The sequence below is a fragment of the Hemiscyllium ocellatum genome, chromosome 38 (assembly GCF_020745735.1).
Source record: "Hemiscyllium ocellatum isolate sHemOce1 chromosome 38, sHemOce1.pat.X.cur, whole genome shotgun sequence".
Lineage (NCBI taxonomy): Eukaryota > Metazoa > Chordata > Chondrichthyes > Orectolobiformes > Hemiscylliidae > Hemiscyllium > Hemiscyllium ocellatum.
In genome coordinates, this window is record NC_083438.1 from 32,474,972 (window position 1) to 32,500,973 (window position 26,002).

The window sequence follows — 26,002 nt, forward strand, 5'->3', positions numbered from 1 at the left end:
CTGTTCCAATCCCTGGGAAATGCTGGTTTGTACAGCCCCATGCTCCACCACTCAATGACTCGGGGCTGTTACTTATGCTCAGATTTTCCACTGTGTCCAATCCACCCACATTAACACACTTCGCAATAATGTTCTGAATTTTACTCAATGCGTGTGCATGGAAGGTGCAGGACAGAGTCTGAGCCACTGTCTTCCAGAGTCCAGATAAAACAAAGGACCACTTTCTCCGAGAAGGTCAAGTTTGAATCTCGTGTTTCTGAATCACAGGCAATTACTGACCTGATTTTACTGTGGAGGCACCAACTCTACCCAGACCGGAGGGATTCAGGAATAAGGTTCACCATAAACTGGAGGGTGAGTACAGATGGATAATAAATGGAGCCATGACACCCAAACTCTGAATAAATTATTCTGAACCTATGTGTTATTCACAGGGACCCAGAACCTAGGAGTAGGAATGGGTCATATTTGAGCCTGCTCCACCATTCAATAAGATCCTGGCTGGTCTGGGTGTGGTCTCAGCTCCACTTTCCTGACTGTCCCCCTCACAGCACTGGGCTCCGTTGTCTATTAAAAATCAACCGAACCTGCCTTAGATCAATTCAATGGCCCAGCCTCCACTACTTTCTGGGTAAGAGAATTCCACAGACTCATAACTTGTGCAGAGGGAACATGCCTCTTTATTCTCCTAACAAAAGGGAGACCTCAGTCTTAAACTGTGTGCTCTAGTCCTAGTCTCCTTGAACAGAGGAAACATCCTCCCAGTATCTGGTCCACTCAGTGTCTTCTGTATTATTCCAATAATCTCACCTTTCATTCTTCTAAACTCCACTCAGTACAAACCCAACCGACTCAGTCTTTCCTTCATCCCAGGAATGAACCTTCTCTGAACTGCAGTTATATCCTTTTACAAATAAGGCCCGCAAACTGGTTTGAGTTTATTTGATTTGGTGTTTATTGCCAGGTACAGGAGTACAGTGAAAAGTGTCCAACGCCATCATTCCTGGCACTATCTTTGAGACAAAAATAGAAAAACAAAGAAATAGGTTTTAAAATAATTCCATACAACTGCATAAAAGCAGAAAAATGAAAAAATAAGTTTTAAAAAGTTCCACACTAGGACATAAAAACAAAGAAATAAATTTAAGAAGTCAAGCATTACAATCCTTCCCTAAGCCATGGGACTGCAGATGCTCCAAGGTGGGCTTTAGCTCAATAACTAGGAAACAACTAGGAAAGCAAATGATTCGTTACAAGGGAGTTGGAGAGTGAGGACATCTTGCTGCAGTGATGTAAGGCTCTGGTGAAACCACATCTTGAGTACTGTGTTACACTTCAGGTCTCCCTACTCAAAGAAGGATCCTGAGACAGGGTTGTACAAGGACAGTGTTTCCTGGGATGAAAGGGCTGTTCTGTGAAGACAGATTGAATGGAATGGGTCTATATTCTCGAGATTTTATAAGAATGAGAGAGAATCCCATTGAAACTCATATGTTTAACTTCCCAAGCTTTTTCCCACCACGATCCCATTTTGACTTTGGACAACTGACATCACGCTGGGATGATTGGGAATGGAATTGGAAAGGAAGCATCGATTCCTGCTCACCACACCTTGATTGGGATGGGGGTGGGAGGGAACAAAGGTTGAGTGAGGTGAGAACTGACGAAAAGTCAAGGTTTAGACCAAAACACAAACCCTGACCTCTTCACCGGCTTTGTTTTTGCAGCAGGGATTGGGCCTGAGAGATCAACTCATTAGGATCCCCTCTCCCTTCATCTCCCCCACCTACCCAGAGAAAAGCTGTGAGGATTGGAAGGGACTTTGTGCGATTAGCACTCAGTCCATCCTCATGGCAGCCATTCCTGCCTCACAGCTCACCGCCCTCAACTCTCAGTTTGTGATCCCACAGGGAGGGGCATAGGATTTGGAAGGGACAGCCTTGTCCCAGGAGGTTTGACAGGGTCAATGCTGATAAGCTGGTGCCCCTGGCAGGAGAGTCTACAACCCAAGGTCCCAGCCTCAGGATAAGGGACTGGCCAATTGCAGAATGAGATGAGGGAAAGAATTCCTCACCCAGAGGCCTGTGGACCTTTGGAGTTCTCACCCCCATAGAGCTGTGAATGCTCAGTTACTGAGGTGATTAACGACGGAGATCCATCAATTCTTGGACACTGGGAGGGCACGAAACTGGAGACGGGGTCGAACATCACCGATGGGGAAGGTTGGAGGAGCGGAATGATGTATTCCTGCTCCTGTTTGTGAAGTTCATATCCATGGAACATTCTGGAAGTTACTATCTCACACACCAGCACAAAGTGTGATCAATGATCTACATGGTGAAAGGTGGTCCTCTTTGTTCCTGAGACTGTGTTTGGAAACAGTCTGCAGAAGTAAGGCGGAGAAATGAAACTGATTGTCAGACATCTCAGTTTCTCCAGGGGGTTTCATTGGGAATGCTCGGCTGAGCTCCAAGAGCCACCAATTGATGGAGCTCAGGCCAGGGTTTGTTTTGACAGGTTGAAGTGAAGTGTATGTTTTTCATTGATCTTTGATATGCTGTTTCAGCATCTGTAGGTGCATTTGGACAGGTTTAAGAGTCATAGAGATGTACAGCATGGAAACAGATCCCTCGGTCCAACCTGTCCATGCCGACCAGATATCCCAACCCAATCTATTCCCAGCTGCCAGCATCCAACCCATATCCCTCCAAACCCTACATATTCATATACCCATCCAAATGCCTCTTAAATGTTCCAATTGTACCAGCCTCCACCACATCCTCTGGCAGCTCATTCCATACACGTACCACCCTTTGCGTGAAAAAGTTGCCCCTTAGGTCTTTTTTAAATCTTTCCCCTCTCACCCTAAACTTATGCCCTCTAGTTCTGGACTCCCCGATCCCAGGGAAAACAGCCCCAGCCTGTTCAGCCTCTCCCTCTAACTCAAATCCTCCAACGCTGGCAACATCCTTGTAAATCTTTTCTGAACCCTTTCAAGTTTCACAACATCTTTCCGATAGGAAGACCAGAATTGCACGCAATATTCCAACAGTGGCCTAACCAATGTCCTGTACAGCCGCAACATGACCTCCCAACTCCTGTACTCAATACTCTGACCAATAAAGGAAAGCATACCAAACGCCTTCTTCACTATCCTATCTACCTGCGACTCCACTTTTAAGGAGCTATGAACCTGCACTCCAAGGTCTCTTTGTTCAGCAACACTCCCTAGGACTTTACCATTAAGTGTATAAGTCCTGCTAAGATTTGTTTTCCCAAAATACAGCACTTCACATTTATCTGAATTAAACTCCATCTGCCACTTCTCAGCCCATTGGCCCATCTGGTCCAGATCCTGTTGTAATCTGAGGTAACCCTCTTCACTGTCCACTGCACCTCCAACTTTAGTGTCATCTGCAAACTTACTAACTATACCTGCTATGTTCACATCCAAATCATTTATGTAAATAAGAAAACGTAGAGGGCCCAGCACTGATCCTTGTGTGCAATTCACAGGCCTCCAGTCTGAAAAACAACCCTCCACCACCACTCTCTGTCTTCTACCTTTGAGCCAGTTCTGTATCCAAATGGCTAGTTTTCCTGTTATTCCATGAGATCTAACCTTGCTAATCAGTCTCCCATGGGGAACCTTGTCGAACGCCTTACTGAATTCCATATAGATCACATCTACTGCTCTGCCCTCATCAATCTTTTTTGTTACTTCTTCAAAAAGCTCAATCAAGTTTGTGCGACATGATTCCCCATGCACAAAACCATGTTGACCATCCCTAATCAGTCTTTGCCTTTCCAAATACATGTACATCCTGTCCCTCAGGATTCCCTGCAACAACTTGCCCACCACTGAGGTCAGGCTCACCGGTCTATAATTCCCTTGTTTTTACCGTCGGCTTGTCTTTACCGTCCTTCTTAAACAGTGGCACCATGTTTGCTAACCTCCAGTCTTCCGGCATCTGACCTGTGACTATGAATGATACAAATATCTCAGCAAGAGGCCCAGCAATCACTTCTCTAGCTTCCCACAGAGTTCTCGGGTACACCTGATCGGGTCCTGGAGATTTATCCACTTTTCAAGATATCCAGCACTCCCTCCTCCGTAATCTGGACATTTTGCAAGGTGTCACCAATTATTTTCCTACAGTCTATATCTTCCATATCCTTTTCCACAGTAAATACTGTTGCAAAATATTCATTTAGTATCTCCCCCTTTTTCTGTGGCTCCACACAAAGGCCGCCTTGCTGATCTTTGAGGGGCCCTATTCTCTCCCTAGTTACCCTTTTGTCCTTAATATATTTGTAAAAACCCTTTGGATTCTCCTTAATTCTATTTGCCAAAACTATCTCATGTCCCCTTTTTGCCCTCCTGATTTCCCTCTTAAGTAAACTCCTACTTCCTTTATAGTCTTCTAAGGATTCACTCGATCTATCCTGTCTATATGCGAGGGTGTGAAATGATGGAAAGCTGCTGACATTAGACAGGTAGAACTTTTTTCAAAACTGATGTCTAATTCTTTTCAATCTGCATTGAAACTTGACATCACTAGAGCTGGCGAATTGATTCAGTACAGAGTGTGGACTGGGCTGAGCAGGACAGAGCAGGCATGGGGAATAGCTTTCAAACTTCAGGTTTCTGAATGCAGGCTAGAGTTCACAACTCCCATCAACTATCAATCATCGAAGGGTTGGCCCAACTTGACAAACAATCCATGGGGTTGGAGATAATGACCCCCTCCTGTGAAGATGGCCAAGTGGTGAGTGCAGGGAGCAGGATTAAACATTGCTGGAATCATCGGAATCAAGGAATCGGATCTCACCAGCCATTTTTAATGGCCCCCAGAGTGGATCTGAGTTTCTGAAAACCGACGCCGAACTTTACGGGATTGTGTTGGTGGCCAGGACTTGGGCCTTGGGTTGTCATCGCTGATCCCAGCCTCTCCGTGGATATTCACTGAGCAGCTCATGGAAAGAGCTGATTGTTCCCTCAGTGACTCGGTCACAGGGTTAGAGTAACTCATGGGGGTTTCATCGACAGCTCCAGCCCCCAGAGGGGCTCGTTCTCCAGCCGCTCCATCCTGATGATCGGCTGATGTTGGACAAAGTGCTTCCCCTTCACTCGGATGAGACACATCTCTCAAAGGGATTTGTGCAGGTCGTCTGTTTGTATTCCTAGAAGAAAAATCAACAAGAATTCATGTTACATTTGAACACGTGTGTAAAGGAACTGTTCAGGAGCACAGACCCATTAAATCACCCTCAACATCCTGGGGACCAATGGCAGCTGGAAAATGGGTGACAGGAGCTGCACGGTGATGGAGCACAGAGTGTAGAGGAGAGGAGGCTTATAGGGGAGGCAATGGGCAAGAGCTGGGCACTGCACAGGAGCTGTGCTGACTGACAGAGAAGTGAGAGAACCCTGCAATTAGGGGCTGTGGGAGGTTACTGAGTATGGTTTTCAAGGTGAGCTGCTGGCATGGATTGAGGATTGGCTGTCTGACAGAAGGCAGAGAGTTGGGATAAAAGGTTCTCTTTCAGAATGGCAGCTCGTGACAAGTGGTGCCTCGCAGGGTTCAGTACTGGGGCTGCAGCTGTTCACTATAGAAATTACTGATCTGGATGAACTGGGGGCATTCTGGCTAATGATATGAAGTTGGGTGGACAGGCAGGTGGTTCACCTAATCCAATAGTTAATAGTTCTTAATAGATCTTAATAGTTCCTCCTCCCACAGTGAAGGGTGCATGTGGGGAGCACAGGGATGTGAATGTTGAGGAAAACAAGGAAATCTGAAAGGGTATTCCCAGTGACTGATGCATCTGATGCCTAGGATAAAGGGGAGCTTTGAAAATCCTGGAGGCAACAGAGCATTTATTTAGCAGCTTTAACACAGAATATAGGAGAGGTAAAACACAATCTGACCCTGAGTGACACACAGGAATTTAAGAATGAGGTATACAGGCAGCCCCTGCTTTTCGAATGTTCACTTTATGCCAATGTGCTTTTACCAGAGACCGACATTGGGACCTGTTTTTGCGAACTGAAAGAGGATTTTCGGCTTTTACAAAAAAGCACACACAACTCCTTCCCCGAACGTATTAATAGATGACCCTCTTCCTCTTTCTCCTGCACCCCAGTCTCCCACCTACCCCAACCTCAGACCTCTCAGTCTAACATACCATCATCATCATCATCATCACCAGCTCTCAGCCTTCCAGTGTGCTCACTGCGTTTCCTCAGTCTGGTGAATGAAACTACACTGTACATACATCATTTCCTCTTTCTGCAGGCTGTGTATTTATTGTATCATTGCTGCTTTTTCTATACGTTGGTGTTGTTTTAGGTTTTGTGTGCTATTTGGTATGACTTGGTTGGGTATTTTTGGGTGTGGGAACTGAAAAGGATTTCCCATATAAATTACTGCTTCTTTGCTTGACGCCATTTCAGCTTACGAAAGGTTTCATAGGAACACTCTGCTTTCGGACAGTGAGGGATACCTGTACCTTAACAGCCAGCTTCAATGAGCACAGGATGGGTGGGGCTGAGGGCCCATTGACCCCAGTGTTCAACAGAATGACATTCCCATAAACCCAAACACCATCCAGTCTTTACGAAAGGGACCAAGACCGTACACAGCTCTCCCAAATCCAAGAGAAACTGCAGCACATCTCTTTCCTCTGACCCATTTGCAATAAAGCCAACCATCCCATTTACCTCCCTCATCCTACCTGTAATTTGGAGATTTATCTACAAATTCCTCTGAATGACATTCACTGGCCTTTCTCCTTGTAAAAATATTCTTCTTTTCTATTCACACTTCACTTTTTTTAAAAAACACAAACGACTGCAGTTATTATCCATATATTTCTCCAGCGTATTCCTGTTTGCAGCCTCTGTATCCCCCTCACAGCTTACAAAGCTCCGTGGGAAAGTATCAGTAGCAAACTGGGACAATCCCACTCTATCCCCCCATCTCAGTCACTGATATAGATTGTGAGTCACTGAGGTCCCAGCACTGATCCTTGCAGCACCAGTTACATCCTGACAACTGACAATGACCCATTTGTTCCTGCTCTGTTCCTGTCCATTAACCAATCCTCAATCCATGCTATATCACCCCCCAGTCCCCTGGGCCCTCATCTTGTACAACAACCTATTGTGTGGCACCTTCTCAAATACCTCCTGAAATTCCCAATATATGCCCCATCCTCTGGTTCTCCAGTGGGATAATATTTGCTCCTTTCCAATCCATGGGGACTGTTCAGCAGCGAGAGGATGACAAGCTGGAAGTGACTGGATGATGCTGCTCAATGACAGGCTGGATTGAAGCATCCTCACAGCTCAGGGAATGGACAGGGACAGAGCTCAGCAACATTTCACACAATGTTATACAAAGATCAAAGGGTTACCATGGAAACAGTGCAACATTCCAGAACTCACCATCTTTGTCGCTTTAGGACAATGTAACCCACAATTCCAACAACAAAAACAGTACCAATCCCGATTCCCAATCCAACTCTTGCTCCAGTGGAGAGTCCAGGACCTAGAGACAGAATGAAGCCATTAACAGACTGGGACACACAAACAAAACTAACAGCAGAGACCTTCAGCACCTAGTGATTCAGAACCAGCCCCAGTACAAACAGATCCCTGGGTAATTCTAGTCCTGGAGGGATGTGGGAGGTTAGATCCCAATAATCTCACACACCAGACCACCCCACAGCTCCTTACACACACACACACACACACACACACACACACAGTGATTGATACATGCTTCCCAATAGCAAGAACTGGACACTGACCAGCAGCAGTTTCCTTTCAGTTAAACACAACAGCAGGAGTGTGTAACTTACCAATTTGGAAAACCACGCAATTGGTGGAACATTGGTTGACACTGACTTCAACCAGCATTACTCCCAATTCCATCAGTTTCCCAACAGGAGAGTCCCATTCACATTGTACCGAGACTCTCCACACAGAATTCCAGAAACGCAGATTCAAGTGGGAAGCAGGAATCCTCAGAGTTCAGTATCTGAGGGACAGTAGGGGGAGTCTGAGAAACTGAAATAACAATTCCAGGGAGTTTAAGGACCAGTTCTAGGCAATGGTGACCCACATCACTCACTCTCACAGGGTCATTCTTTGCTGAAGTAACTGGACTATAGCTGTCGGTAAACAGATATAAACCATTAGCATTTAGCACAATCACAATTATAAAATCCTCCTTTACACACACGGACAAAACAAGTGGGGAAAATAGATTCCTAGCGGAAGTGGAGAAAGCTGGAAAGTGAGTCTAAGTATCATTCCTTCCTGATCCTGATTTGAGATCATCTTACTTGACATCATCAGTGTTTAATTTCTAGAGAAAGAGAGTCTCTGATTGATCAATTCAAAAATCACCACTCACAGCACCAGCCGCAGGAAAGTAAATGGAAAGGTAAGTTTTATGTAAATACACGTTTAAACTGAATGTTTACTGCAGAGAACAGACAGCGTCTGCAGAGAACAGCAGCACAATCTTCTGTCTCCTTTGTTCAGTGTGCCCGTGTTTCTGGGACTTGTTTTCCATTGCCCTCAAATTCAAAAGGGCTAGAAAATGGGAGAGTGAACGTAAGACAAGAGGTAAGAAATGGAGAGCTGGGAACACCCCAAGGCCTCCCCCTCAGACCAAAAAGAAAAGTACTGAAGGTGGAGGGTGCAAGCTAAGGTGTTTCCATGGTAACAAGGAAATTTGGAGGAAAGTTGGAGGTTCAATGGGATAGATTAGAGTTTGTAAAAAGAAAGGAAACGAGTTGTAGATTTACTTACAATTCATGGCCAGAGGTAGACACTACGGTGAGTGCAGGATGGATGAGACAATATGGAGGATTGTTATGTAAATACAAGGTAGCACCTTTTTCTTCAAAGGAAGACTCCAAGCCAGTCACTATTCTCACAGATACAGGAGCTACTTGATGGAGAAGGATGAAGCCAAAGTGTTGGGAAATGGGATGGATGGAGAGTCTATCCCACTTGCCTTTGTCCAAAGTCCAACAGAAGTGTGACTCGGGTTGTCTGGACTCGTGGTAGTTGGGGCAGTTAAAAAAATTACCTGAAGACGGAATTGTTTTGCTCCTGGGGAATGGTTTGGCAGATGTGAGAGTCGCAGTTTTGCTTTTGATGACAGGAAGTCTAGTTGAGGCTTAAAAGACAGAACAGTAAGAGGAACAGATCCTGGGTATTTTCCAACATGGGGCGTGATCAGAGCAATTGCTAAACAAAGTCCACCACCAGAGGTCCCAGTAATTCCACACGCAGATGTTCGGGTCACTGAAGCTGTAGTTAAGAATGAGGATAATTCAAAGGATGTGTTGGATATGTCTTTATGAACTTAGACCCAGGATGCAGAGCCAGACCTGAGTAAGACAGCACAGACAGATCCCACTGAGGCTGGAGTGTCAGTATATAGAAATTGAGTTCTGGGATGAGGACATGGAGACATCATCACAAACCTATGAATGACAAACAGATGGCTGGTCATCAAATACTGGTACCATCCGGATATCTGAGGGAAATATTGCGAATAGCACATGAAATTCCAAAAGCAGGGGATATAGGAATATAAGAAACAAAAACATCCAGCAACAAGTATTTTACAAGGGCCAGGACTTCATCATGACATTGTGCAGTTCTGTAAAATATACCATACAGGTCAGGAGGTCAGGACATTTCAGCATGTAATCAGACCTGCCCATTTGATAGCCACACCAGGTTTTGAAGAACTTTATAGCCAAGTGTCAATGGACTGTGAGTGATCACATTCATAATGATGGGAAAGACAGTATAATTACAGATACATTGTCACAAAGCTGGTGCCTTTTTTTGAAAAGCTGTTCCTTTTCTCAAGGATATTGGTTTCTTTCAGAGGGTTCCTAAACAGCTCCCGGTTCTGATTAGACTGGTTTGGTAAAGAGATTAAAGGGTATTGAGAGGCCTTTTTGTTTATATGTAACTGGATGAGACTTCAGGCTAAAGTGGTCATGTTTTAGAAGTGACCTGTATAAGGAAAGGACAGTGGTCAGCTCTCTAGCTGAGCAGTTCAGTCCAGAACTGGTTGGGAGTTCAACAGTGAGCTGTATGGAAACAGGTTGCTAACCTCTCTCTCTCCTTCTGCCCTTCTAACTTCAACCTGTAAGTGTTTGTTTCATTTTTACTGTTATTTAAAGTGGGTTTGCTTATTGGGTCTGTTGTGTATGTTCAGAACAGCATGATTAAGTCTAGTTTGGATAGACTGAGGTGTGTAGGGCTTCTTTATTCTGTTCTTTATGTTTCATTGTGTAATTTTGTGAATAAATTTTTGTCTGTTTTAAATCCTGGTAGTCAACCTCGCTAACTTACTCTGCGTAGTTTTCACTGTACACTCAGCAAAACAAATTACAAAGTTATGGTCTGGGCTGCCTGGTTAAGAATGTTTTGAGTGGTCTGACTTAGTCCATAACAACATTATCCCAAATGTAAAATGTTAGAATAAGTTAAACATTCAGGAAATTTTCAGACTGTGTAAGGTTTCATAAAGTGGGAGGACAAATAAAAGCATGTAGATCTTGTTTTGATGTTGTGTATTACATGTTTATAATTAAACACGTTTAATAAAATGACATTTCATTCTCTTAAGGATGGAGACAGTGTGGACTGCATCTTTTTATTTTTGTGTTTTTAAAAACAATCCTTTCTCATTGTGGAACACAGGTTTTTAAAAAAAAGCTTTACCAGGATGACTCCAAAACTTGAAAACAAGGAGTTTGATACCTGTTGTGAACTCTATTTTGTGTTTGCGGCTGTGGGATCCTACAGTGTGCAGCTGATCAGGAACCGAGGCATGTTTACAAGTGAAGCTGGTGGGTACTCAGTGAACTGAGCAGGTTGGAGTGGGAAACAAGTTATAGAGTCACAGCGACAGAGAGAGAGAGAGAGAGCGAGAGCGAGAGAGAGACCGAGAGAGAGAGAGAGAGAAAGTTTCTTATTGTTCTCCCCTGCAGAAGTCAGTTCTCTGCAATAAAACAGAACTCTGCCTCAACTTGAACAACACCAGTTACCTTTCTTACAGCTGTTGCTGTGAAGCTGTAACTTTTGAAATGATAAATAAGGAACATTTTACAAGTTAATCAGTCCATCTTACAAACAGGGGAAGCATTCAGAGAAAGATGTCTAAACGACAAGGGCTCTGGCTAGATTGGATTACTTACAGTGTGGAAACAGGCCCTTCGGCCCAACAAGTCCACATCAACCCGCTGAAGTGCAACCCACCCATACACCTACATTTACTCCTTACCTAACACTACGGGCAATTTAGCATGGCCAATTCACCTGACCCGCACATCTTTGGACTGTGGGAGGAAACCGGAGCAAACCCACACAGACACAGGGAGAATATGCAAACTCCACACAGTCAGTCGCCTGAGTTGGGAATTGAACCCGGGTCTCAGGCGCTGTGAGACAGCAATGCTAACCACTGTGCCACCATGCCGTCCACTAGAAGGCTAGAAAGACGAAACATTTCAACAGCAAAACTGGGAAGCAAAGAGAACTGTCCTGACTTTCCAGTGTTACTACCTCTGCCAATCAGCTATTGTTCACTACTTGCCTGTTTGTGACAGGGAGAGAGGGACAGGGAGAGGGGGGAAGGGGAAGGAGAGGGAGAAGGAGAGGGGGAGGGAGGGAGAAGGGGAGGGAGTATACATGTAAGAGGGAGTTTAGAAGGGGATTAGAGTTTGAGTTCGTCATTGTTATATGCCGATGATTTATATCTGTTCACATGTAATTACAGCCTAATTACTTGTAATAAATAGCATTTCTTCTTAAGCACAGAAGCCTGCTCTAAGCTTGATCTGAATTGGAGTCTGGTGAATACTTTAAAATATCATTAATATTTGGTCCAATTCTGTGAATAATGAGGCTCAATTTACAAAGTGGGTCAAAACAGCTGCAAAAACAAATTCTACTGAAGGATACGGCCGTGAGAAATTGTTGGACCAGTTTATAAAATGACTTTCCTACAAAGCAAACCAATGTCCAATTGAATGGCCTTCGAAAACAAAGCCTCACCATTTGCTTCAAGCTTACCCCCAAGCTGATCGAACTTGGTCATAACCCCAAGGGTTGTATTCATTCATAATGCTCTCAGTCATGGGAAACGGATTTTCCCCAATTCTTCGAATGAACATCTGATATTTACACCATTGTCAGGGTGTGGGGATTAACGGCAGGGCTGGTATTTATCGTTAATGCCCAATTGCCCTTGAGAGGGTAGTAATTGAGACCCTGTCCCATGGATCAGGATCAGAAAACAGCAGAAATGAAATAAATCTTCTCCCACTTTTGGGAGAAACAATAAAGAGGCTGACCTGGGCAGGATAAAAGAAAGTTTTCCCCAAAATCTCCTTGGAAGTCCTTGATGAGATTCCAGTCTCTCTAACTCACTCCCAAGTACATTATTTGATGTGTTTATGAAACCCTTGAAGATTAGATTCCAGTTTGTAACTGACACTTGGGTTTCTATGGCTCAAGAAATTGGCGGGCGGCACGGTGGCACAGTGGTTAGTGCTGCTGCCTCGCAGCGCCAGAGACCCGGGTTCAATTCCCGCCTCAGGCGACTGACTGTGTGAAGTTTGCACGTTCTCCCCGTGTCTGTGTGGGTTTCCTCCAGATGCTAATTGCCTGTAGTGTTAGGTAAGGGGCAAATGTAGAGCTATGGGTGGGTTTCGGGTCAGTAGTGGACTTGTTGGGCCGAAGGGCCTGTTTCCACACTGTAAGTAATCTAATCAGCACACACCCTTTGATCGGATTCCAATTGCAACAGAATCCTGGTACCTGTTATTCTACGTATAAACAGCTCAAAGCCCTGCTTGACATCCTAAGCTAAAACCCACTTCTGAGTAGCTTTTTGTTTATTAAGTCATGGGATGAGGGTGTCACTGGCTAGGCCAGTATTTATTGCCCAGAGGGCAGGTGAGAGTCAACCCCCATGGCTGTGGGTCTGGAGTCGGGTGTAGGCCCAGACCAGGTGAGGATGGCAGTTTCGTTCCCTGAAGGACAATAGTGAACCCAATGGATTTTCCCAACAATCGACAATGGAAATTATGGTCATTATCAGACTTTAATTCCCAATTTTTTTTCTGTTAGATTCAACTTCCACCATCTGCCATGGCAGGATTCAAACTCGGGCCTCCAGAACATAATCTGGGTCTCTGGATTAACAATCTAGTGATAATACCACTAAACCATCACTCCCCAGGCAATCTGTTATTCTATACATAATCCACCCCAAATCCATTAACGCAAGTCTAGCCTGTAACTCGTTCCCAGGTATCTGTTATTCCACAAATAAACATCATGAATCCCTTGATTAGTTTGCAGTCTGTGACTCAATCCCAGGTATCTTTTATTCTGTTTAAAAATTCTTTGACCTCTTTGGTCCATTTCCAATCTGTAACAACTCCCAGATATCTGGTATTCTATGTATAAACCTCATTGTGCCTCTTCCGTATAGAAACATCCTTGAATGAACCTCATTTGGTCAATTCTAAGAACCAATAATTTATCCAATACAACCTTCTCATCAATTTTGAACATTTCCAGAGACAGACTTTGTTCCTCTGATGCCGTGACCAAGGTGAAGATACACATACAGTAATCATTTCACGCTAACTCAGCTCTGCCTCTTGTCTTCATGTTTAGATTCTTTTTTTGGTTCCAAATCGGGCCTACCTCTCCTGTTAGCATCCTTTCACTCCTTATTTGCCATTTGAAGATGGTTTCTCCTTTATGTTTACTGCTAGTCCTTTTCCATCATCACTCTTTGCTTCTCTAATATTTTTTCCACCTCCCCTTTGAACGTTCAGTATTCCTATTGGTTCTCGATTGTATGTTCCACCTGACACCTATCAGAAACAAACTTTTTCTGCTTTATCTTAATTTGCTCTCTTTCTTTTCATCTAGGGAGCTCTGGATGTGTTTGCCACACCTTTCACTTTTGAGGGGACATACTTTCACAGTGTCAGGATCATATCTGCCACCATTAGTATCCTTACATACAGATCAGGAAGGACACCACTTTGACTGGGAGAATGCTTCCGTCCTAGGACAAGCCAAACAGAGACACTCATGGAAATCCTGAGAGGCCTAACCAGAACTCCATCAATAAACACAACGATTTGAACCCCATCTACCATTCTCTGAGAAAAAGAACTGGAAATGATTTCGCCCACCTTAAGAATCCAAGTCACATAAATAGCAAGCGAGACATAACACCAGCGTTTCACCGGGGGCTCAGTGATAGTGTCACCTAGTATGGTGACAAAACATCTGAAAACAAGCCTTCCAGCTCAGCGAGCAAGCTTGCAACCATCTCTGCTTGTTCAGGTACAGCTTTTTACCACCAACACTGTAAATACAAACCACCCAAAGCCCTCGGTGAGGCTCCGTAACTTTGTAAAACATGGAAACCTTGTGTCCCAGTTGTGTCCTTGTCTTTGGGGCCATTAGCTCAAAGATTTCCTGGCAACAGAATGTGTGTCATAATGTGGCCAAACAGATTGATTACCGACCTGTAAATCCTTTCGATACACCTAGTCTCCAGGTCTGGCAAAAACAGGTGGCCCAGCTGATGTGGAAAGTTAAGACTCCCCACATTGAGACTCCACACACAGGGTCTTGCTTTCAGCAAGCATCATCCTCACTCTGAGGAATGGACGACCCGCAACAATAACTTTATCCAGCAGGTGGCAGACTCCCTTAGCAGATTTGTCACCACAATTTGAGGTGTTATTTACCTGAAGTGGTGTTGGATGTTGTCTGATTCTCTGCTGCACCGCCTAGTGGACTTTTTGCAGATGATTTTGAGCAATCTGGAAGGTAAAATTCCATCCATTAAGTCACTCTTACAGCACAGACTGAGCTGTTTCAGTTTTGATTCAGGCCTGATCTTACAGGTTATACAGACTTGACTGATCTTACATTGGTAAAAACAATGACTGTAGATGCTGGAAACCAGATTCTGGATTAGTGGTGCTGGAAGAGCACGTTTCGGGAAAAAGACCTTCATCAGGACTGCTTTTAACCTGGGGCTTGGTTAACCAGTCACTCACATTCCCATAGTCCCTAAACCGATCTTCACAAGAGCACAAATCACAGAAACCTTTTGTAACAAGTCACATAAGGAGATATCTGAACAGCTTCTTTCTCTGAACATGTGGTTGTTATCTTTGTCTGTTTTCTTCCTTTTAAAAGTGCTGTTGTTTTGATCTTTTCACCCCCAAAGTTCCTAAACAATGCAACAGCTTATAGTATAATCCCGGAATTTGAGGAAATCACCTCCAGTCCTTAAAATACCTCAAAAAAGGTGGCTCTTACAGCCACAAATTTTTCCCGTCCTCCATCTTGGATTACCCAGAATCCTTTGGTCCAAGAGGGAATTATTGAAGGACAGTTTGAAAGGAGGATAGAGGGAGGAGGGGAGGTTGAGAGAGGGAGGAGGGGAGGTTGAGAGAGGGAGGAGGGGAGGTTGAGAGAGGGAGGAGGGGAGGTTGAGAGAGGGAGGATGGGAGGTTGAGAGAGGGAGCGCCAAAGTTAATGGGACATGGTCAACATGGTGGAGTTACAAATTTTTAAAAAATCAGCGAATCTGAAAGTGACCATATTAGGAGCTACACAGCAACCTTGATGCATTGGAAATGGTGACAGAGATAGTGGGGACAGTAGGGGCTGGAGGGGGTTACAGAGGTAGGGAGGAGGTTATAGAGGTCAGGAGGGGTGTAGGGGCTGGAGGGGCATACAGAGATAGGGAGGGGTGTAGGGGCTGGAGGGGGTTACAGAGATAGGGGGTGTAGGGGCTGAAGGAGATTACAGAGATAGGGAGGGGTGTAGGGGCTGGAGGGGGTTACAGAGACAGGGAGGGGGTGTAGGGGCTGAAGGAGATTACAAAGATAGGGAGGGATGTAGGGGCTGGAGGGGGTTACAGAGTTGGGAGGGGGTGTAGGGGCTGGAGGTGGTTATAGAGCTAGAGAGTGGTATAGGGGCTGGAGGGGGTTACAGAGATAGGGAGGGGTGTAGGGGCTGGAGGAGGTTACAGAGATAGGGAGGGATGTAGGGGTGGAGGGGGTTACAGAGATAGGGAGGAGTATAGGGGCTGGAGGGAGTTACAGAGATTGGGAGGGATGTAGGGGCTGGGGGAGGTGAAAGGGATAGGGAGGGATGTAGGGGCTGGAGGGGGTTAATGAGATAGGGATGGGTTAGAGGAAGTGAAAGAGATAGGGAGGGGTGTTGGGGTTGAAGGAGGTTAGAAAGGTGGAGAGTTCAAGTAGTGGAGGAGGTTACAAAGCTCGGGAGGAGTATAAAACAATTTGAAAACAAGGCTGAGATTATTCAAAGTGAGGACTTTGATCTAGTTCCTCATTGGAAAGTTCCTGTTGTGTCTCCTCCCAGGGCCCTTTCAGGCAACATGCCCCAGGCCACAACAATCCGCTGCATCAGAAACAAATTCTCCTCTGCCCTCAGAAAACCACCCCGGGGTCCTCTTCCAATTCGCTTCGATCTCTTTCCCTCTGGTGCCCAACCCCTGGGTCTTTGGAAATTATTTCTCCCGATTTTCCCTGTCGTGGCCCTTCGTGATTTTGAATGCCTCAATTCAATCTGACCTCTAACCTTTTCGGCCCTAAGGAGAACTGTCCCAGTTTCTCTCGTCTCCCTCAAGACAATGGTCCGCAATTTCTCATTTTATCCCCTTCGAGGTTTCTCGAAATGTGTGTTGTATTGCACACCGTTGAAGATTATTATGAATCAAACTCACTTTTCACATGTAGATTCTTGGGTATTTGAGCAAATTGTCCATATTCTAAGTAGTAATCTCCATGATGATCGCCTGAAACTTCTGTGATGACAATTGTGTAACAACCGCTGTCATTATATTTGCTGGTGTATGATTCTTTGTTACAGTTTTTGGCATTGCAGAGAATCTCACCGGGAAAACCAAATCTCAATAGTGGTTTCGTTGATTCTTTGGCACAGCTTGGGAATGTCATGGTCACAGAGTCCCCCAGGCACACAGTCTGCGTATCTGAGACAGAAACAGCCAATTACCTTCAATGTACCAATGGCTTTCCTGGAAGTGTGGAGAATTCTCTGGCGCAGAAACAGCCCTTCAGCCCCTCTGTTGAGTGATGGTGGTTTTTGCTGCCCCTGAGCCTCTCCTCACTCCCCTCCCCCCATCACTTTATCCACGAGTTTAAAGGAAGGACTGTAGGTAAAGGGATTACCAGCTGTGAATAGGTTAGGAAATAAAGGAGGGGGGAATGACGCAAACGCATACAAAATGGCAAATATTAGTGGGGAACTTGGGGATTGGGAAATCTTTTAAAGGTCAACAGAAAGCCATGAAAGAAAGCTTTAAAGAACAGTAAGATGGATTATGAGAATAAACCAACTGAGAACTTTCTACTGACATATAAAACAAAAAAGAATTAAAAGGTAAATAATAGTCATAGAGGTGTAGAGTCAGAGAGTTGTCCTGTGCGGAAACAGACCCTTCGGTCCAACTCGTCCAGGAGGGACAGGCAGGAGGCTGGGGGAACACAGCAAGGCAGGCAGCATCAGGAGGGACAGGCAGGAGGCTGGGGGAACACAGCAAGGCAGGCAGTATCAGGAGGGACAGGCAGGAGGCTGGGGGAACACAGCAAGGCAGGCAGCATCAGGAGGAACAGGCAGGAGGCTGGGAGAACACAGCAAGGCAGGCAGCATCAGGAGGGACAGGCAGGAGGCTGGGAGAACACAGCAAGGCAGGCAGCATCAGGAGGGACAGGCAGGAGACTGGAAGAACGCAGCAAGGCAGGCAGCATCAGGAGGGACAGGCAGGAGACTGGGAGAACACAGCAAGGCAGGCAGCATCAGGAGGGACAGGCAGGAGGCTGGAAGAACGCAGCAAGGCAGGCAGCATCAGGAGGGACAGGCAGGAGACTGGGAGAACACAGCAAGGCAGGCAGCATCAGGAGGGACAGGCAGGAGGCTGGGAGAACACAGCAAGGCAGGCAGCACCAGGATGTGAGAAGCCAACGTTTTGATAGTAACCCTTCTTCAGGACTGGGAGTGGGTGTAAGGGGAGCTGCAGATAAAGGTGGGGTGTGGGGGATCTGGGTGGTGAGGTAGGGAAAGGTTTACACAGGTAGAAGCTACGACCTGCTTGGTCGATGGGAGGGTGGATCCAGTTGGGGCTGGCAACTAATTGCTGCATTTTGGAAAGGCAGATCAGGACAGGAGTTCCATGCTTATGAGAAGTCCCTGGGGAATGATGCTGAACAAAGAGACCTTGGGGGACAAGTTCATTGTTCCTTGAACGTGGAGTGCCCTGGGAGCCAGGGTAGTGAAGAAGGCACAGCCGGTCAGGCAGCATCCAAGGAGCAGGAGAGTCGATGTTTGAATGTAAGTCCTTCATCAGCCTGAGCTCTTCTTCCTGAAGAAGAACTCATGCTTGTAAACATTGACTCTCCTGCTCCTCGGATGCTGCCTGACCTGCTGTGCTTTTCCAGCGCCACACTTTTTGACTCTGATCGCCAACATCTGCCTGGCTTGCTGTGTTCCTCCAGCCTCACTTTCTCCTCTCTAGTGAAGAAGGTGTTTGGGATTGCTTGCCTTTATGAGACAGAGCATTGAGTGTAGGAGCCGGGAGGTCATGTTGTAGCTATCCAGGACATTGGTATGGACATTTCTGGAATACTTTATTCAGTTCTGGTCTCCCTGCTGTCAGAATTATGTTGTGAAACTTGAAAGATTTCGGAATAGTGAGATTGAGCTTTAGGGAGAGACTGGAGAATCTGGGGCTGTTTTCCCTGGAGTAAAAAATGAGGTCTGCAGATGCTGGAGATCACAGCTGCAAATGTGTTGCTGGTCAAAGCACAGCAGGTTAGGCAGCATCTCAGGAATAGAGAATTCGACGTTTCGAGCATGAGCCTGATGAAGGGCTCATGCTCGAAACGTCGAATTCTCTATTCCTGAGATGCTGCCTAACCTGCTGTGCTTTGACCAGCAACACATTTGCAGCTGTTTTCCCTGGAGCTGAGGGGTGACCTTATAGAGGCTTATAAAATCATGAGGGGCATGGATAGGGTAAGTAGACAAGGTCAAAACTAGAGGGCATTTAAGGTGAGAGGGGGATGATTTGAAAGAGAACTAAGGGGCAACGTTTTCACACGGGGGTGGTGTGTGGACGGAATGCGCTGCCAGAGGAGACGGTGGAGACTGGTACAAATGCAACATTTAAAAGGCATCTTTTAAAAGGTATATGAATAGGAAGGGTTTAGGGTGATATGGACCAAATGCTGGCAAATGGGACTAGATTGGGTTGGGATATCTAGTTAGCATTGATGAATCAGACTGAGGGGTCTGTTTCTGTGCTGCACATCTCTATCGTTCTCAGTGATATCAAGAAATGGTTGAAGACACTGGATATTGCAATGGTGTGGAATGCCCTGCCTGCAACAGGAGTGGACTCACCAACTTTCAGGACATTGAAATGGTCATTGGATAAACATACGGAGAGTAACAGAATGTTGGAGGTTAGGTGGGCTTTTGATTGGTTTCACAGGTCCATGCAACATCGAGGGCCTTACTGCGCTGTAATGTTCTATGTTTATGTCCCAGAAATCTAAAACCCTCCATCAAGCACCAACCTGAATAAATCTGTAACTATCCCGCTGCCTCTCTGACAATGGAGTGCACCCTGAGTTACAGGCACAAGGGAGGGTCAGCCTGGATGAACAGCTCCTGGACTCAAAGCTACAAGGTTCAGTCCCAGAACACCAGCAAGGACCACCCTGGTTATTGTGCTGCTAAACAATGGTCCAGCCACTCCCTCAGCACTGACCCTCTGACAGTGCAGCTCTCCCTCAGCACTGACCCTCCTACAGTGCAGCACTCCCTCAGCACTGACCCTCCGACAGTGCGGCACTCCCTCAGCGCTGACCCTCCGACAGTGCGGCACTCCCTCAGCGCTGACCCTCCGACAGTGCGGCACTCCCTCAGCACTGACCCTCCGACAGTGCCCACTCCCTCAGCGCTGACCATCCGACAGTGCCCACTCCCTCAGCACTGACCCTTCGACAGTGCGACACTCCCTCAGCACTGACCCTCCGACAGGGCGGCACTCCCTCAGCACTGACCCTCTGACAGTGCGGCACTCCCTCAGCACTGACCCTCCGACAGTGCCCACTCCCTCAGCGCTGACCCTCCGACAGGGCGGCACTCCCTCAGCACTGACCCTCTGACAGTGCGGCACTCCCTCAGCACTGACCCTCCGACAGTGCCCACTCCCTCAGCGCTGACCCTCCGACAGTGCGGCACTCCCTCAGCACTGACCCTCCGACAGTGCGGCACTCCCTCAGCACTAACCCTCTGACAGTGCGGCTCTCCCTCAGCACTGACCCTCCGACAGTGCCCACTCCCTCAGCACTGACCCTCCAACAGTGCGGCTCTCCCTCAGCACTGACCCTCTGACAGTGCGGCACTCCCTCAGTGCTGCCCTCTGCTGTTTTATATCTGTACATCCTTCTTTCCAAGGTATTAATTCTGGGACATTTCCACTTTTATCCACAGGTTCCCCCGGTCCAAGGGAGCTCAGATCTTGAGATTCCACCAGATCTTACACTGAACATGTTCAGAGTGATCGTGAGCAAACTGCTCCCTGATGAAACACCTTACCTGAGTCATTACCACAAACACGTTGTTGACTCAGAGCCAGGACAGTGATTACCCCAAGAACCAACATGTCTGGAAGAGAAACATTGAGACAGTGACATTGACCAGCTCAGCACATGCCAATTAACTTCACAGCCAATGGAATCGATTTTCTGAAAAGTGATCAGTGTAGTGGTACAGGAACACTAGCAGAAAATATCTGCACAGTGAGGGCCTTGCAATCATGTCTGATAATGTACCTTACAGACATTCATTTACTCCCTCGCTGAGGGAGTGGGCACTGTCGGAGGGTCAGTACTGAGGGAGTGCCGCACTGTCGGAGGGTCAGTACTGAGGAAGTGGGCACTGTCGGAGGGACAGTGCTGAGGGAGCGCCACACTGTCAGAGGGTCAGTACTGAGGGAGTACCGCACTGTCGGAGGGTCAGTGCTGAGGGAGTGCCGCACTGTCGGAGGGACAGTGCTGAGGGAGTGCCGCACTGTCAGAGGGTCAGTACTGAGGAAGTGGGCACTGTCGGAGGGTCAGTGCTGAGAGAGTGCTGCACTGTCAGAGGGTCAGCGCTGAGGGAGTGCCGCACTGTCAGAGGGTTAGTGCTGAGGGAGTGCTGCACTGTGGGAGGGTCAGTGGTGAGGAAGCGCCGCACTGTCGGAGGGTCAGTGCTGAGGGAGTGCCGCACTGTCGGAGGGTCAGTGCTGAGGGAGCGCCGCACTGTCGGAGGGTCAGTGCTGAGGGAACGCCACGCTGTCAGAGGGTCAGTGCTGAGGGAGCGCCGCACTGTCGGAGGGTCAGTGCTGAGGGAACGCCACGCTGTCAGAGGGTCAGTGCTGAGGGAGTACCACACTGTCAGAGGGTCAGTGCTGAGGGAGCGCCGCACTGTCAGAGTTATCATACAGATGTGACTGCAAACAGAGCCCCATCTCTGGGGTGGCACAGTGGTTAGCACTACTACCTCACAGCGCCAGAGACCCGGGTTCAATTCCTGCCTCAGGCAACTGACTGTGTGGAGTTTGCACATTCTCCCTGTGTCTGTGTGGGTTTCCTCTGGGTGCCTCCGGTTTCCTCCCACAGTCCAAAGATGTGCGGGTCAGGAGAATTGGCCATGTTAAATTGCCCATAGTGTTAGGTAAGGAGGGGTTGGAGGTCAGTGTGGACTTGTTGGGCTGAAGGGCCTGTTTCCACACTGTAAGTAATCTAACCTAATGTAAAATGTTTTGTGACCAGGTTGGGGAGGAGGGAGGAGGTAGATTGGGAAAGATTTTCAGGGCAGTGTGGGAAAGAGTTGGGCCAGTGGTCTCCTCTTGCGTTGTATTTTTGTGTGATGCGTGCACAAACATTGAGCTAAAAGCATGTTCCACACCGGTTCGAAATGAGTTTTTTTAATGCTTGCTTATTGCGGCTGGATAATACCAGGAACTATATTTTGAAGACAAATTGACAGTGTTGACACTGAATCAATTGCAGGTTTAAGTTATAAGGTGGTTCTGCCCTCAGGCTGATTTTAATTTGAAATCACTCACAGGATTAGAGAATGCTGATTAAAACATCGGGAATGTTTCCAACATGTTGAGGCCATTCAGCCCATCATGTCCATGACACATGGAAAGCCACAATTGAACCTGCCTCGGACACACTCTGAGGCAGCATATTCCAGACCCTCGGCACTTTCAGAAACAGGTTTGTTCTCACGTTGCCATTACTTCTATTGCATTCTGTCTCAACTCCATATGATTATCATTCCCGCACCAATGGGAATAATGTCTCCCTTTCTACTCTGCCCGGACCCTTAGGACTTCCATCATTTCGATTAAATCTCGTCCCAGGACTTCCTTTCTCTGAGTAGATCCTTTTTCCTCGGATGGTGATGGCTAGCACAAGGGGACATAGCTTTAAATTGAGGGGTGATAGGTGTAGGACAAATGTCCGAGGTAGTTTCTTTACTCAGAGAGTAGTAGTGGGTGTGGAATGCACTGTCTGCAATGGTTGTAGATTCATTAACTTTACGGGTGTTTAAATGGTCATTAGATGTGGACAAGAATGGACTGGTGGAGGTTAGATGGGCTTCAGATTAGTTTCATAGGGCTGCGCAACATCGCGGGCCGAAGGGCCTGTACTGCTCTGTAACCTTCTATGTTCCAGATTGGGAAGGGGGTAGGTGCAAAGAGACCAGGATGCCCTTGTACACCAGTCGCTGAAAGTAAGCGTCGAGGTGCAGCAGGTGGTGAGGAAGGCAGCTCCCTTCGTAGTGAGAGGATTGAAATACTGGGGCAGGAAGGTCTTGCTGCAATTGTACAGGTGAGACCACACCTGGGCTATTGTGTGCAGGTTTGGTTTCTCTATTCAAGGAAGGATTTTCTAGTGATGGAGGTGTATACGAGACTAATTCATGGGATGCAGGGCAGATGTATGAAAAGAGTCTTGATTGGTTAGGGCTATGTTCGCTGGAGTTGAAGAGAATGGGAGCCGGGGGGGGGAAGGGGGTGTCGGGGGGGGAGGGGGAGGGGGGAGGGTTTGGGGGCTGTGGGGTTGCGGGGATATCTTCTGGAAACCTATAAAACTCGAACATGGTTAGATGCGGGAAAGATGATCCCAATGGTGAGGAAGCCCAGAATCCATTGAAGGATATTGGGGTGGGCCATTTAGGACTGAGATGAAGAGAAAAATCTTCACCCAGAGAGTGGTGAACCTGAGGGATTCTCTACCAGAGAGCAACTGAGGTTAAATCATTGAGTGTTTTCAAGATTGAGTTAGATATAGTTCTAAGCACCTAAGGGATCAAAGGGAATGGGGTGAAAGCAGGGACTGGATACTGAGTTGGATGATCAGCCATGATCACATTGAATTACAGAACAAATGGCCTACTCCTGTGTCTCTATGACCTTCCTTCCATGCAGCAGCACGGTGGCTTAGAGGTTAGCACTACTGTCTCATGGCGCCAGGGAACCGAGTTCGATTCACAGCCTTGTGTGACTGTCTGTGTGGAGTTTGCACATTCTCCCCGTGTCTGTGCGGGTTTCCGCTGGGTGCTCTGAAGATGTGCAGGTTAGGGTGAATTGGCTGTACTAAATTGTCCCATGTTGTTGAGGGTAGTATCGGTGAGGTGCATGAGTCATGGGAAATGTATAGGTCTGGGTGGGGTACTCTTAGGAGCATCAGTATGGACTTGTTGGGCCAAATGGCTTGTTTCCACACTGTAGGGATTCAATGTTGATTGTAAGGTCAGGAATGGGGAAGTTGGCTGATGGTTGCACAATGTTCAGCATCATTCGTCACTTCAAAGCAAAGTCAGAGCTGGATAACATTAAGGCTTGGGCTGGCAAGGGACAAGTAACATTGTCATTGCCTGGTACTTGTGTGATGCCAATCTCCAACTAACCATACTCTGATGTTCAATGGGGTTACCGTTGCTGAATTCCCCATTATCAACATCCTGAGGGTTACCATTGATCAGAAACTGATCTGGCATAGACTACAAGACCTGATTGGGGGCAGGCAATTCTTCAGAGAGTGACTCAACTCTTGTCTCCATAAGGATGGTCCATATTTCTATAACGCACGGATCAGGGGTGTGGTGGAGTACTCTTCAACAACATTAAAGACATTTGACACAATTCAAGGGTGACTTGCTTTGTATCAATGACTTCCAACATTCACTCCCACCACTCACAATGTACAGTAGCAGCAGTGTGTACCAACTGTAAGATGCATTGTTACAACTCAATAATAATATTCCTGAGGTGATCCCCTTCTGTACTTGGGGCATCTACCACCTAGAAAGACAAAAATAGCAGATAGAAGGTAACACCACTCCTGACAAGTTCCCCTCCAAGTCACTCACCATCCTGACTTATATCATTGTTGCTGGGTTAAAATTCTGGAACCCCCAGCCCAGCAACCCCACATATACTTACAGCACATGGACTGCAGTGGTTCAACAAGGCAGCTCACCACCACCTTCTCAAGGGCAACTAGGGACGGGCAATAAAACACTGGCCTCGTCAGCAGTGCCTCCACCCTGTGGACGAAAAATCATTATCCTGCGATCCTGCAGCCTGTTCTTCCAATCACCTTGGAATTTGATTTCTCTGTACATTAACCAAGGCATTGTGGGACTCTCTCCAACCCATAGACTGCAGCGGGTCAGGAAGGCAGCACACCCCCACCTTCTAAAGGGCAATAATGGGTTGGCAATAAATGCTGGGCCCAACTCGCCAATTCTACAGGCATTTATATGGTCTCTAGATAAACATATGGATCATACTGGAATAGTGCAGGGTAGAGGGGCTGCACATTGGTTACACAGGTTGGAGCAACATCGAGGGCTGAAGGACCTGGACTGTGCTGTAATGTTCTACGTTCTCACCAGCAACACCCACATCCTGAAAACAAATAAAATTAACTCTATCCTCCTGGGTTCCATATCTCTCACTCCCTTTACTCAAAACAAAAACCTGTCAATCTCAGTCTCAGTTAACTTCTCCGATCCTCGGGTACTTTTTGAGGGACAGAGTTCCAGATTTCCACTTTCTTTCCTTTAAAGAAGTTTTATTTACTCACTCTTCCTTTCAGTTTCACGCCTCCCTGTCTTCCGAACTGATCGAATCCACAAAACCAATCAGAGCCTGAGTGAGGCGATAAGAGGAGAATCGAGTTCCACGGTAAGAGAATGCCAGGTTAGAACAGATGGTCTTTCCTCTCATTCACCTTGAATCAGAGAGTCTGCCCTGCCCCGTCGCTTGACAGAAATGATACTATGCTCGGTGTTCAGCAGAGAAGTGAGGAGACATTGCTCAATATCCTGATGCTGATCGAGAACTTGTTCAGGACAGGACCTGCTCTGTACAAATGAGGAATGTACCTTTTCTTGTAAGACTTGGTTTCAGTTTCAATGCTCCCAGTTTGTAAATGTTGATGCCAGCTGACTTTAAAGGAACAAATTGAGCTCCTCGTACACTGCCCCACCTCCCCAAGTGACAAATGACAGATCAAAGGGGAACATGTCAGTCCTTCTTCAAAGGTTGACTGAAATTGTGAAATTTGTAGACAAGTTCTGTCACATAGACTTTAATTTACTGGACCCAGATTTTGTGGGAGTCTGCTGTGTCGTATTTGTGGCAATACCGAGTTCAAACTTTACTATTAATTGATGACTTTGGGTCTGGAGGATGCTGTAGAAATGTAAATCTTTGTTGTTAAAATTACTGCCAGGTCTTCCCATAACAAAAGCTGGTGGACAAAACATGAGTAACTGTCGGCCCCTTTGCTTAGA

General features: G+C 46.6%; 1 protein-coding gene across 3 annotated transcripts; it reads right to left on the reverse strand.

The window, feature by feature from the left end:
* Nucleotides 1–952: 952 nt before the first annotated feature.
* On the reverse strand, nt 953–25,577 carry LOC132833867 (uncharacterized). 3 transcript variants are annotated; one of them, XM_060852502.1, is made up of 7 exons: nt 25,291–25,577; nt 20,741–20,809; nt 16,842–17,108; nt 14,827–14,901; nt 7,451–7,553; nt 4,833–5,184; nt 953–1,013 (listed from the first exon to the last, which is right to left on the reverse strand). In XM_060852502.1, exons 2-6 carry the CDS (start codon nt 20,805–20,807, stop codon nt 4,842–4,844), a joined length of 855 nt encoding a protein of 284 aa, XP_060708485.1. In that variant the 5' UTR covers nt 20,808–20,809; nt 25,291–25,577; the 3' UTR covers nt 953–1,013; nt 4,833–4,841. The 3 variants fall into 3 exon arrangements, with proteins under 3 accessions (XP_060708485.1, XP_060708484.1, XP_060708486.1); XM_060852501.1 differs by lacking the exon at nt 953–1,013 and having other exon boundaries at nt 1,025–5,184; XM_060852503.1 differs by lacking the exons at nt 953–1,013; nt 20,741–20,809 and having other exon boundaries at nt 1,025–5,184.
* Nucleotides 25,578–26,002: the final 425 nt, after the last annotated feature.